Raw genomic sequence first — 15,026 nt, forward strand, 5'->3', positions numbered from 1 at the left:
CCCTGCTTTCTCTCTCCCTCCTTTTTTAAAAAGTGGGGTTACATTGGCTACCCTCCACTCGATAGGAACTGATCCAGAGTCAATGGAATGTTGGAAAATGACTGTCAATGCATCCGCTATTTCCAAGGCCACCTCCTTAAGTACTCTGGGATGCAGTCCATCAGGCCCTGGGGATTTATCGGCCTTCAATCCCATCAATTTCCCCAACACAATTTCCCGACTAATAAAGATTTCCCTCAGTTCCTCCTCCTTACTAGACCCTCTGACCCCTTTTATATCTGGAAGGTTGTTTGTGTCCTCCTTAGTGAATACTGAATCAAAGTACTTGTTCAATTGGTCTGCCATTTCTTTGTTCCCCGTTATGACTTCCCCTGATTCTGACTGCCGGGGACCTACGTTTGTCTTAACTAACCTTTTTCTCTTTACATACCTATCGAAACTTTTGCAATCCGCCTTAATGTTCCCTGCAAGCTTCTTCTCGTACTCCATTTTCCCTGCCCTAATCAAACCCGTTGTCCTCCTCTGCTGAGTTCTAAATTTCTCCCAGTCCCCAGGTTCGCTGCTATTTCTGGCCAATTTGTATGCCACTTCCTTGGCTTTAATACTGTCCCTGATTTCCCTAGATAACCACGGTTGAGCCACCTTCCCTTTTTTATTTTTACGCCAGACAGGAATGTACAATTGTTGTAATTCATCCATGCGGTCTCTAAATGTCTGCCATTGCCCATCCACAGTCAACCCCTTAAGTATCATTCGCCAATCTATCTTAGCCAATTCACGCCTCATACCTTCAAAGTTACCCTTCTTTAAGTTCTGGACCATGGTCTCTGAATTAACTGTTTCATTCTCCATCCTAATGCAGAATTCCACCATATTATGGTCACTCTTCCCCAAGGTGCCTCGCACAATGAGATTGCTAATCAATCCTCTCTCATTACACAACACCCAGTCTAAGATGGCCTCCCCCCTAGTTGGTTCCTCGACATATTGGTCTAGAAAACCATCCCTTATGCACTCCAGGAAATCCTCCTCCACTGTATTGCTTCCAGTTTGGCTAGCCCAATCTATGTGCATATTAAAGTCACTCATTATAACTGCTGCACCTTTATTGCATGCACTCCTAATTTCCTGTTTGATGCCCTCCCCAACATCACTACTACTGTTTGGAGGTCTGTACACAACTCCCACTAACGTTGTTTGCCCTTTAGTGTTCTGCAGCTCTACCCATATAGATTCCACATCATCCAAGCTAATGTCTTTCCTAACTATTGCATTAATCTCCTCTTTAACCAGCAATGCTACCCCACCTCCTTTTCCTTTTATTCTATCCTTCCTGAATGTTGAATACCCCTGGATGTTGAGTTCCCAGCCCTGATCATCCTGGAGCCACGTCTCCGTAATCCCAACCACATCATATTTGTTAACATCTATTTGCACAGTTAATTCATCCACCTTATTGTGGATACTCCTTGCATTAAGACACAAAGCCTTCAGGCTTGTTTTTTTAACACCCTTTGTCCTTTTAGAATTTTGCTGTACAGTGGCCCTTTTTGTTCTTTGCCTTGGGTTTCTCTGCCCTCCACTTTTCTTCATCTCCTTTCTGTCTTTTGCTTTTGCCTCCTTTTTGTCTCCCTCTGTCTCCCTGCATAGGTTCCCATCCCACTGCCATATTAGTTTAACTCCTCCCCAACAGCACTAGCAAACACTCCCCCTAGGACATTGGTTCCGGTCCTGCCCAGGTGCAGACCGTCCGGTTTGTACTGGTCCCACCTCCCCCAGAACCGGTTCCAATGCCCCAGGAATTTGAATCCCTCCCTGCTGCACTACTGCTCAAGCCACGTATTCATCTGCGCTATCCTGCGATTCCTACTCTGACTAGCACGTGGCACTGGTAGCAATCCCGAGATTACTACTTTTGAGGTCCTACTTTTTAATTTAGCTCCTAGCTCCTTAAATTCTTTTCGTAGGACCTCATCCCTTTTTTACCTATGTCGTTGGTACCAATGTGCACCACGACAACTGGCTGTTCTCCCTCCCATTTCAGAATGTCCTGCACCCGCTCCAAGACATCCTTGACCCTTGCACCAGGGAGGCAACATACCATCCTGGAGTCTCGGTTGCGGCCGCAGAAACGCCTATCTATTCCCCTCACCATCGAATCCCCTATCACTATCGCGCTCCCAATCTTTTTCCTGCCCTCCTGTGCAGCAGAGCCAGCCACGGTGCCATGAACTTGGCTGCTGCTGCCCTCCCCTGATGAGTCATCCCCCCCAACAGTACTCAAAGCGGTGTATCTGTTTTGCAGGGGGATGACCACAGGGGATCCCTGCACTATCTTTCTTGCACTGCTCTTCCTGCTGGTCTTCCATTCCCTATCTGGCTGTGGACCCTTCTCCTGCGGTAGGACCAACTCACTACACGTGATACTCACGTCATTCTCAGCATCTTTACAGATACTGCTGTGCACCTCCATCATTTTCTACCTCTAGTTACCAACATTCAAGGTTTTTCCTTCTATCTCCACTGTTCGCTTGAGCATGAGAGGGCTTGCGGAGGGGCAAGTAAAACCAAAATAAATCAATAAAGTCCCGAGCAAATGATTGGTTATTGTCATTACCCGTGATGTTATGCTTATGTTGAGGACCAGCGCTGTAACCTCGCATTAAGTGGATGAATTTACGGTGCAATGGAGCTTTGCACAGTGTGACGTACACTGGGGGCCCAGAGCCAGAGTTAGGCAGACCGTGAATCGGGTGCAGAGGTCGATTCCAGAAATTCATGAAGCTCAGCAACGGGATCCCCTAATCTGTAAAATGTAACTCAGTGTGGGTAGGCGTGTTCAGATAATGTTGGTACTTTGGGACTGGAGAACCGTATCCATTTTGGGCGATTAGGGATCCCAACCTTCCAGGGTTGCCTGGGAATGTCCAGGAATTGAAGGTTAATCTAGACACTGCTTCGCATAACCCCAGGAGACAAATCATCGAGCATTATAAAATTGAGGATTTTTACATTTTCTTTGATCACTTTTGCCCATGAAAAATAAAAATATTGGAGATGCAAAAATGTAGCTGTTTGACTAATACTGAAGAGTCATTCAAAAGCGTAACAAAGAGTTTTGCATCACAGTGGCCTCCAGGTAAGTGGGTCCACGGGCTGGGGGATAGGAAGCCAGGGAGGTTGGATTGAAGGCCAGGGGTCAGAAGATAGGAGGCTAGATGTCAGGACATAGGAGGCCAGGGGGGATATAGGAGGCTGGGGAGGGATTGAGGGCCAAGGGTCAAGAGATAAGATGTGTCCAAACAGCAATCAATTGCTCCAGTTTGTTCATGTGGCCTCTGTTTTGAATCCAAATTCCTTGCCTTAACCTGCAAATCCTTTCATGGCCACAGCTCCAACCACCTCCATTAGTCCAACTCTGGCCTCCTTTCCACTCCACCTTCAGCTCACTCTAAACCCTTACTACTTCTCGCCACCCCTTTCGAAAGGCTTGCTACTCATTGACCACTCCTTTCACTCCTCTCCCACCAGCTCTTCTGTAACTAAATGCAGCCGGTTGAATGATCTTTATAACAAGAAATTCAAGTTGTTGAGTTCAATCCTACTTACTTCTGGAATTTCTCAGCTCTCTGTTGTTCCGTTTGCCCTGTGATTCTGATTCTCTCTGTATTCTTTGTGTGTATATGTGTGAGTGTGTGTGCGTGCGTGTGCCTGTGTGTGTGTATATGTGTATGTGTATGTGTGTGTGTGTGTGTGTATATGTGCGTGTGCGCGTGATGAAATTTCTAAACAAACGGAATCTTACATTATCTGGAAGAGTTCCATATACTGCTCATCACCATATCCTCCTTCCACTTCGTGATCCAATTTCAGGATTATTTCATCTTCGAACTGTTAAAAAGGTCATTAGTTACTCGAGACATCCATCAGCTCATTGAATAAAGCAAAAGAACAATATTTGTGAAACCATTATTTGAAAGATGGAAAGCACTCCAAATAGTGAGAGACATAGATGGTGGAAATAATATTTGTTATCAACCAGTAATCTATTCAATTGGATCTGCTCCAACTCTTATCAAACTTCCCAATATCTCTCCAGTATTTCACAGCTGTTCTTTTTGGATTGGCACCCAGTGTTTTTACTTTCAAGGCCCCTGCTGTCATTCCCATGAAACCTTATCAAGATGTCCTTAAGCTTCTGTCATATTAATTGGCAGAAAACGCTTCCCCCTGGAATACGTCAAATGGACAAGAAAGGCCATTTGGTCCATCTTGGCTCATCCAATCGGCACAAACCTACAACTTCTTCCTTCCCCGACCCCGTCACACACTCCAGCCGTTTCACAAATGATTTCAGTTTTCTTTTGTCCCCATTCCATATACAGATGTCTATTCGACGTGTGGATCACTCTTACCATGAAGAAGAATTTTGTGGCATCAATCCTACTTTTATCTGTCATTGGTTTGAACCTGTTTACCTTATCCGACTGTTGGGGTTTAACTAATGAAATCATAGAAATTACAGCACAGGAGGAGATCACAGAAGGAGGCCTATTGTGCTATGCCCTTGTTCGCCAACTGGAGCTTTCCACTCAAATGGCATTTTCCTGCTCATTTTTCTTCCTTTTCAAATACTTATGCAAATGCTCTTTCAAGTGGCTATAATATTTGCTTCAACAGTCATTTATAGTAAAGCATTCTCTGTTGTAATAACTCTGTGGGCCCAAATTTCGAGCCGTGCCAAGAACGGCGCAGTCCCGACCTGGACGCCCGTTTTTCGCGCCACAAAGTGCACCTAAAAAAATCCTCCGTATTCTCCACCTCCCTGCAGGTCCTCTGGCCCTCGGCGCAGCGCAGCAGGAGCTGTGGGAGGCGGAGCCAGGTCCCTGCGCCAAAAACAGTACTGGGACCTCTGCACATGCACGCTACAGTGGGCACGCAAGTGCAGTAGCTCCAGGCACCCGAAACTGTGTGGGAGGGGCCCAAAGCACGCAGCCCCTAGCCCTGGCCGAATGGCCTCACTGGGGCTGCATGAATAAAGCTCCTCCCACGGCCAGCTCCTGCTTCCTGCCGACCCGACTCCTGCTTCCCGCACCCCCCCCGCCCCCGGACCGGACCCGACACCCGCTCCCCAGCCCCCCGCCCCCGGACCGGACCTGACACCCACTCCCCCCCCCCCCGCCTCCGGACTGGATCCGACCTGACCTCCCTCCACCCGACCTGACCTCCCTCTCCCTCCCTCCCTCCCTCCCTCCCCCCGACCCGAACCGAACCGACCTCCCTCCCACCACTCCCCCGACCCGACCCAACGTCACCTACCTGTAAATCTGGTGTTGGGGACGGGATCTGCCCGAAGTCTCGGGCCCGGCCCGTTCAGCCTCCCTCCCCCTTCTCCTTCCCCCCCCCTCACCCAATCTCCTTCACCCCCTCCAAATCTCCTTCCCCCCCCGTCAATCTCCTTCACCCCCCCATATCTCCTTCACCCCCCCCATATCTCCTTCCCCCCCATATCTCCTTCCCCCCCACCCCATCTCCTTCCCCCCCATCTCTCCCCCTTCCCTCCCTCTGCTCCCCCCCCTCTCTCCCTCTACCCCCCTCCTCCCCCTCCCCTCGCTGTCAGAAACACAGACACTGACAGACAGAGAATGAGAGACACACAGACAGACAGAGAGATAGAGACACTGACAGAGACACACTGAGGGTGGCATCCCAGCACGCTGTTGGAGGGCTCCCGGTGCTGCAGTCGGTAAGTAGAAAATGTTTTATTTATTGATTAAAAAAAATATATATTTCTTTTTAATTTTTTTTTGATTGATTTATTGGTTGATTTATTGATGTATTTATCATTTATTATTGATGATGGCTCTTTATTTGTAAAACTGAAGTGTTAAATGTTTGTAAACTTCCCTTTAAACACCGCCCCCCACCATTCCCTACGCCTGATTTGTAATCTACGCCTGATTTTCTAAAGTGTAGACAAGGTTTTTTCGAGCGTACAAAAATCCTCACTTACTCCATTCTAAGTTAGTTTGGAGTAAGTTTTCACTGCCGAAACTTTGAAAACAGGCGTAAGTGGCCGGACACGCCTCCTTTTGAAAAAAAAAATTCTGTTCCAAAGTGAAACTGTTCTAACTGAGTAGAACTGGAGCAAACTAAATGTGGAGAATTCCGATTTCTAAGATACTCCGTTCTACACCAGTTGCTCCTAAAAATCAGGAGCAAATCATGTGGAAACTTGGGGCCTGTGTGTGCATAAAGATTCTTCTAACTTCCCCTTTCGTTCTTTTCATAGAATGTTTGGGGCCGAAATTGGTGGCCTTGCCGCCCACTGCCGCCGAGTTTTTTCGCCGCTCTCCCCTCGGTGACAGATTCATCTCGGTCTACTGTCGGCGGGAGGGGAGGACCGCTGGGAACCGTCCTTAAGTGACCTTCCGCCCGTCGAGCTGGCAGATTCCTCCGGGCAGGAGTCGGCGGAAGCAGGGGGAAAGACTGCTGCGTGGAGGCAGGTCTAACCCCAACGATAAGTAAGAAGACCTGCACAAAAAGGTTAGTTTTAATATTTTTTTCCAGCGATTTATCTGTATGGTGTCCTCTGAAGGTATTCCAGTGCATTTATTTTGTGAAAATTTTTATTTTTAGGTCTACCCCCACCCGCCCCCCTCGCTGGGCTCAACTCAATCCTTGGCAGCACTTTGGCGAGGTTCGCATTTACCGCTGAGATTGGGAGCTCCCGCCCACTACCGCCCAGATTGACGGCATAACTCGTTATTTTGCTGCCAGGCAGAACTGCGATATCTTTTGGAGGAATCTTCCTGGCAAAGTACTGCCCGATCTCTCGGCAGCCCTCGGCGGTCCTTTGGGTGGCACTTGGGCAGGCCTTGGCTTTGACCAAGTTCGGGCCCATAGAAACTTACGGTACAGGAGGAGGACATTTGTCTCATCGTGTCTGTGCTGACTGAAAAAGGCTATCCAGCCTAATTCCACTTTCCAGCTCTTGGTCTGTAGCCCTGTAAGTAATGGCACTTCAAGAACATAAGAACATAAGAAATAGGAACAGGAGTAGGCCATACGGCCCCTCGAGCCTGCTCCACCATTCAAAAGATAATGGCTGATTTGATCATGGACTCAGCTCCACTTCCCTGCCCGCTCCCCTTATCCCCTTATCGTTTAAGAAACTGTCTATTTCTAACTTAAATTTTTCAATATCCCAGCTTCCACAGCTCTCTGAGGCAGCGAATTCCACAGATTTACAACTCTCAGAGAAGAAATTTCTCCTCATCTCTGTTTTAAATGAGCGGCCCCGTATTCTAAGATCATGCCCTCTAGTTCTAGTCTCACCCATCAGTGGAAACATCCTCTCTGCATCCACCTTGTCAAGCCCCCTCATAATCTTATACGTTTCGATAAGATCACCTCTCATTCTTCTGAATTCCAATGAGCAAAGGCCTAACCTACTCAACCTTTCCTCATAAGTCAACCCCCTCATCCCCGGAAATCAACATAGTGAACCTTCTCTGAACTGCCTCCAAAGCAAGTATATCCTTTCGTAAATATGGAAACCAAAACTGCACGCAATATTCCAGGTGCGGCCTCACCAATGCCTTATATAGCTGTAGTAAGACATCCCTGCTTGATACTCCATCCCCTTTGCAACAAAGGCCAAGATACCATTGGCCTTCCTGATCACTTGCTGTACCTGCATACTATCCTTTTGTGTTTTGTGTACAAGTATACCCTGGTCCCGCTGTACGGTGGCACTTTGCTATCTTTCTCCATTTAAATAGTAACTTGCTCTTTGATTTTTTTCTGCCAAAATGCATGACCTCACACTTTCCAACATTATAATCCATCTGCCAAATTTTTGCCTATGTCCTTTTGCAGAATTTGTGTGTCCTCCTCACACATTGCTTTTCCGCCCATCTTTGTATCATCAGCAAACTTGGCTACGTTACACTCAGTCCCTTCTTCCAAGTCATTAATATAGATTGTAAATAGTTGGGGGTCCCAGCAATGATCCCTGCGCCACCCCACTAGTTACTGGTTGCCAACCAGAGAATGAACCATTTATCCTGACTCTCTGTTCTCTGTTAGTGAGCTAATCCACTATCCATGCCAACATATTACCCCCAACCCCGTGAACTTTTATCTTGTGCAGTTACCTTTTATGTGGCACCTTATCAAATGCCTTCTGGAAGTCCAAATATACCACATTCACTGGTTCCCCTTTATCCACCCTGTTTGTTACATCCTCAAAGAACTCCAGCAAATTTGTTAAACATGACTTCCTCTTCATAAATCCATGCTGACTCTGCCTGACCGAATTTTGCTTTTCCAAATGTCCTGCTACTGCTTCTTTAATGATGGACTCCAACATTTTTCCAACCACAGATGTTAGGCTAACTGGGCTATAGTTTCCTGCTTTTTGTCTGCCTCCTTTTTTAAATAGAGGCATTACATTTGCAGTTTTCCAATCTGCTGGGACCTCCCCAGAATCCAGGGAATTTTGGTAAATTACAACCAATGCATCCACAATTCCTGCCACTATTTCTCTTAAGATCCTAGGATGCAAGCCATCCGGTCCAGGGGATTTATTTGCCTTTAGTCACATTATCTTCCTGAACACCACCTCTTTAGTGATTGTGATTGTGTTAAGTTCCTCCCCCTCTATAGCCCCTTGACTATCCACTGTCAGAATATTGTTAGTGCCCTCTACCGTAAAGACTGATAAAAAGTACTTGGATATGCAAATATTTTGTAAGTGTGATGAGGGTTTCTGCCTCTACCACTCCTTTCAGGCCGTGCATTCTCGACCCCCACAACCCTCTGGGTGAAAACTCGCCTCTAATCCTTCTACCAATTACTTGTTTATTGACCTCTCTGCTAAGGGAAATAGGTCCTTCCTACCCACTCTAACTAAGCTCCTCATAATATTATATGCCAATTTAATGTAATTTACTTTAATGTTAAGTTTTAAAGCTTAACAAGCATTCAAGACTGAGATCAATAGATTTTTGTTATGTAAGGGCAACAAGGGATACAGAGCAATGTAGGAAAGTGGAGTTGAGGTGCAGATCAGCCATGATCTAATTGAATGGAGGAACAGGCTCAATGGGCTGAATGGCCTATTCCTATTCTTAATGTAGCCAATTGTAACTCCCCATCAACTGCCTCTGCTGCCATCAGCTAACTCGGCACTGGCTTGGTTTTGAACCTGAGACTTTCTGATCTGAATATTCTCCATTAGGCCGTGAGCTGAACACTAACGGTCGTTACCATTGGGAATGATTATATGAGAAGTCTGATGTGAATCAGAATTCTGATTCTGACTCCATGTTATCCACCAGGAACAGAGTCCCATCAATACCATAAGTGTATCGTTCACACTACGTAATCAGTGTCTCCCCATGTGCTGCTGTTTGTAATGCTCGGATGCAGAAACCCTACCTTGCATCGAGATGCAGTCAAAAGTGTGGCCATTTGCAGTCTTTAAGTTAACCTGAATTTCTGAGGCAGATGGCTAGTCAAGATTGACAGAAGAGAAATAGCTACTCAGGAGTGGAGGGCAGGTGGGGGCTGGGTTACTGGGTTACTACATTAGGAGATACTCTACTGCTTGGTATAACTTTCCGTTTAAATGGTCTCAAACATTGGGAAGATACCACAAGCAGGATTTTATGGACCAGAATGACCATTGCACTGTGTTTGAGAAACTTGTTGGTAGATACTGTCTTTGATATAATGTGGATTGGTAGAGGAATTTACTCAGTTACTCTTTGACTAGCGGGCCCCAATTAAATGTAATAGTGCTTCTCTGATGTGCAATGTATTATATTGGAGCATTTAGATTTACTGATGCTTCTTGTTGGAGATCGTACGTTAGGTTCGTACATTGACCCATGCTACATGTTGTGCAATTCTACCCCTTATGCGCAGGTGCTCATAGTTTTGTTTTTAAATATTTCGCGCACTCTGATTTTGCATCTGCTCAAGGGTGGGTGGCTTTGCCCTATTCTTGGGATCAGCTACATTTTTTCTGGACTGCACTGTCTGAAAAGGTGGTGGCAGGAAATTCAATAGTAACTTTTAAAAAGGAATTGGATGCATAATTGAAAAGGAAAACATTGTTCAGTCATGAACTCATTGAATGGCAGTGCAGGCTCAAAGAGCCGAATGGCCTACTCCTGCACCTATTTTCTATGTTTCTATGTTTCTATTGCAAGGCTATGGGGAAAGGGAGTGCAACTAATTGGCTAGCTCTTTCAAATAGCCAACACAGGTACAATGAGCCTACGGCCTCTTTCTGATTTGCAAGGTTCAATGATTCTACTTATTCCATGTTCCAACGAAGCTCATTCGATGTGTGTTCGGTAGGGTGCAGTATTATCTATCACATCCACAAGCACAGCCATTTAGAACAAGAGATCTAACTGATGCTGAAATTGTTGATTCCTTACTGTGAAATTATCGTGAACAGGTATCACATGACCCATAAATCGCTCCGTCCCCATTTTCCACACCAGCACCACCCCCACCCCTCCACCCGCCCCGCTTTTGGCTTCTGTTTACCAGACAAAAATTCTTGAGAAGCATGCCCCTTTAACTATCTTCCAACATATTGCTTCATGAAGACTAGGAGATGACCATTAATCTTCCTTCATACCTTTCTGAACTTATTGAACACAGAGTACTCGCACAGCATCATGTCAAAGAAGATAGGGATCGTGGCTTTGCGGAGTTCGACCTCCGGGATCAGGGTCATTTCTAGGATTGGGCCAACCATCTCTGGGATGAAGTGGATCTTGTTTTGTGCTGTCATTCAATATGTAAATAAAAGCTGATTAGAAAATATGATGCCTGGAAATAGTCCTCACTGCAAACCTGACCTTAATCAGTAACGTTGGTTTTATTATTTGTTAGAACTAACTGGTATTGCCTATGCTCTGCTTTTGTTCCTAGTTCTTTCCTCCACATCAGAAGCCACTGATTCAATCCCCTGGGTGCTGGTCGTCATCCAGTAATTAATCCGAATGACTGTTCCCCATGTATGATCTTATTAAGAGGGTCACGATCAGAGTGGGGTGATTATAGCAAACCCACATCCTGTCCTACTACCACCCATTTGAGCATACTTTCCCGGAGGAAAAACAAATAGCGATTGGGGCGGAAAACTTTACTCTACTGGGTGGTGATCAGGGGTGAGACACTCGGTTCCACAGGGTGGTGATCAGGGATGTGACACCTATCCCACAGGGTGGTGATCGTGGGTGAGACACTTGGTCCCACAGGGTGGTGATCAGGGGATGAGACACTTGGTCCCACAGGTTGGTGATCGGGGGTGAGACACTTGGTCCCACAGGGTGGTGATCGAGTTGTGAACCTTGGTCCCACAGGGTGGTGATCGGGGGTGAGACTCTTGGTCCCACAGGGTAGTGATCGGGGGTGAGACACTTGGTTCCACAGGGTAGTGATCGGGGGTGAGACACTTGGTCCCACAGGGTAGTGATCGGGGGTGAGACACTTGGTCTCACAGGGTAGTGATCGGGGGTGAGACACTTGGTCCCACAGGGTGGTGATCAGGGGTGAGACACTTGGTCCCACAGGGTGGTGATCAGGGGTGAGACACTTGGTCCCACAGGGTGGTGATCAGGGGTGAGACACTTGGTCCCACAGGGTGGTGATCGGGGGGTGTGAACCTTGGTCCCACAGGGTGGTGATCAAGTTGTGAACCTTGGTCCCACAGGATGGTGATCGGGGGTGTGAACCTTGGTCCCACAGGGTGGTGATCGGGGGTGAAACACTTGGTCCCACAGGGTGGTGATCAGGGGGTGTGAACCTTGGTCCCACAGGTTGGTGATCAGGGGTGAGACACTTGGTCCCACAGGGTGGTGATCAGGGGTGAGACACTTGGTCCCACAGGGTGGTGATCGAGTTGTGAACCTTGGTCCCACAGGGTGGTGATCAAGTTGTGAACCTTGGTCCTATAGGGTAGTGATCGGGGGTGTGAACCTTGGTCCCACAGGGTGGTGATCAGGGGTGAGACACTTGGTCCCACAGGGTGGTGATCGGGGGTGTGAACCTTGGTCCCACAGGGTGGTGATCGGGGTGAAACACTTGGTCCCACAGGGTGGTGATCAGGGGGTGTGAACCTTGGTCCCACAGGTTGGTGATCAGGGGTGAGACACTTGGTCCCACAGGGTGGTGATCAGGGGTGAGACACTTCGTCCCACAGGGTGGTGATCGGGGGGTGTGAACCTTGGTCCCACAGGGTGGTGATCAAGTTGTGAACCTTGGTCCTATAGGGTAGTGATCGGGGGTGTGAACCTTGGTCCCACAGGGTGGTGATCAGGGGTGAGACACTTGGTCCCACAGGGTGGTGATCGGGGGTGTGAACCTTGGTCCCACAGGGTGGTGATCGGGGGTGAAACATTTGGTCCCACAGGGTGGTGATCAGGCGGTGTGAACCTTGGTCCCACAAGTTGGTGATCAGGGGTGAGACACTTGGTCCCACAGGGTGGTGATCAGGGGTGAGACACTTGGTCCCACAGGGTGGTGATCGAGTTGTGAACCTTGGTCCCACAGGGTGGTGATCGGGGGTGTGAACCTTGGTCCCACAGGGTGGTGATTGTGGGTGTAAATCTTGGCCGAATTGGGTGGTGATTAGGGGTGACTCTGGTAGAGTTTATGCCCCCTCCCTATCCCATAGGCAGTCAGGGCATTTGTAAAGTTGCCATCACTGTCCTAGCTGAGAAAGATGCGAATTCTCTGAGACTGGGGATCTGGATGGGTATTTTGTGGCTCAATAGCACTTTGGGCGGAGCAGTCACCCACCGAGCCAGTGGGGTCCAATACTCAGTCTGCAGTAACAGTAAATGCACATTGAAAAGCCACTTCAATCAAAATGATCACTCACCAAGCTTGTACCACATGTCACGAATATCGAATCCAATTAGACGCCTCATATCCCCATACCTGAAAGGAATGGAGTGTTTTAATTTAATATATTGTACAACTGCCAAAAATTGTAAATAAAAATATTCCCACTACTTTATCCCATTATTACTACCATTCCCACGACATGTTTTCTGCCTTCCTTTAGGGTGGCAGAGTATCCTGTGGTGCTTATTTATTCACTGATAGCTTCTTAATTAACTGATGTGTGATAGTTGTTTTCTACTCAGCCTCAGGATAAGGACTGAGACAAGAAAAAATGTCTTCACTCAGAGGGTGGTGCATCTTTGAAATTCTCTACTCCAGGGGGCTGTGGATGCTCAATCTTTGAGAATATTCAAGACCTAGATCAATAAATAATTGGGCACTAAGGAAATCAAGGAATATAGGATAGAGCGGGTAAGTGGAGATGAGGTAGAATATCAGCCATGAACTTATTGAATGGCGGAAAAAGCTCTAGGGCCGTGTGGCCTACTGCTGCTCCTATTTCTTATGTTCTCAGCTCCATGCTTGCCTTCCCCACATCTGCAGGAGGCACTCTACCTGGCAAAAACAGCAAAGGTAAGACAGTAGAGACCATTGATATCAGGATGACTGCTGAGATTTAGGCCGGGATTGTGCTCACCTCGGCAGGTCCGGTGCAGGCGATGTTGGTGGCAGGTTGTGGCCCCGCTGCTGGTTCCATCCCACTTTCTAAAATGAATTACGTTGTTAAGCCCGCCCAGAGCATTTCCTGGCCCAATTAGAAGCAGGTCTGGTGATATCATTCATAACGCATCATCAGCTGGTTTCCTTAAAGGGACCATGGCCAACTATTGTTTTACATTTGTGCTGTTGGTGTTCTACAGCATTGAGGTGCTGCAAACACTGACAATCACTGCACAGACGCAGAAGGCTGCACCCAGGTTCTCCCATGACTCCCTCCAGATGCTTATGGAGGGAGTCAAAGCATGCAGGGTGGTCCTCTTCCCTTCCGATGGGTGGAAGACACCTCCCCAGGAGACCAAAGCAGCCTGGTTGCACATTGCACAGGAGGGCACAAGCAGAGATGTCATCAGGAGGATCTGGGTGCAGTGCTGCAAACCTTTCAATGGTCTCAGTAGATCACGAAATGTTACTGCAAAGCCACACTAGCCCTCCTCCTGCTGTGTCTCTCATCACATCCCCATCACTCTGCCTTCCCTACCCTACCCCTACATCATTTTTCACACAAACTTACCCTGCACTTCCACCCATTCCTCTCTATCTACATTATCACATCCCCATCTCACTAACCACCCCTCACACTCACCCTCATCCTAGTGCAATCACACCAGCTAACAACACACAAGGATAGGCACTTGGGTCTTTTAGCCAATGTTCATGTAAAGTTTCGATAGATGTGGTATTAAACATTGAAATCTTTATTTTCAACACTTTCCAGTCTTGGGAGAGATTTGTGTGCAGGTTTGGAAGTGGCTTAGTGAGCTGCAGTGAATGGTGAGACATAACGATATCCCCCTCAGTGATGATGAGTGTGAAAGAAATGGCTTGATCATTGTAGGATTGCTTTATGGTGTTGGTGTGGGGTGGTGCCAACCTGGCACATCATGTGGCAGCCAGTGTGAACAGTGTCAAATTAAGTAAATCTGGCCATGGTGAGGCCGTTCCTGTCATCCCAGGCAGCAATATAGTCAACTGCTTATGCATGGTGTCCTGTGCAGTAACAGGTAATTGTGGAGAAGGTTGTTGTTGTTGTTGGTGCTACTGGTGTGCCTGGTAGTACTGGAGTTGGGGTTCACCGTGGTCTAATTCTGAGGAACAAGGTGAGGAATTATAAACGGCACCCATGTCGATGGAATAGATGGCAGGTGAAATACAGATTAAAGAAGCGATCTGTCAATGGTGAGAGAGGTAACGAGGTGAGACTGGATGGAGACTTATAGAAAGACTTACAGCATGCTGAATCTTGTGGAAATGCAGTGAGGAAGAGCTTGTGGCTGAGGGAGGTGATCTCTGTCAGGTGGGAGCTTTTACTGAACATTTGAAGTCGTCAAGCAATCAGCTGGAGCAATGGCCACTGAACTACCAGCTCAGGT

At 47.4% G+C, this 15,026-nt stretch overlaps 1 protein-coding gene across 3 annotated transcripts in view; it reads right to left on the reverse strand.

The window, feature by feature from the left end:
• Positions 1–15,026, reverse strand: part of LOC139263058 (dedicator of cytokinesis protein 2-like) — a 770,661-nt gene that overhangs the window by 171,976 nt on the left and 583,659 nt on the right. For 2 of the 3 annotated variants that reach the window (XM_070878576.1, XM_070878575.1), the window contains exons 32-34: positions 12,911–12,969; positions 10,661–10,809; positions 3,806–3,891 (exon numbers count right to left, since the gene is read on the reverse strand). In XM_070878576.1, the coding sequence (XP_070734677.1) occupies positions 3,806–3,891; positions 10,661–10,809; positions 12,911–12,969 (294 nt within the window). The remainder of the gene's footprint in view (positions 1–3,805; positions 3,892–10,660; positions 10,810–12,910; positions 12,970–15,026) is intronic. The other variant, XR_011593033.1, reaches the window with a different exon arrangement.

The sequence above is a fragment of the Pristiophorus japonicus genome, chromosome 4 (genome assembly GCF_044704955.1).
Source record: "Pristiophorus japonicus isolate sPriJap1 chromosome 4, sPriJap1.hap1, whole genome shotgun sequence".
Classification (NCBI taxonomy): domain Eukaryota; kingdom Metazoa; phylum Chordata; class Chondrichthyes; family Pristiophoridae; genus Pristiophorus; species Pristiophorus japonicus.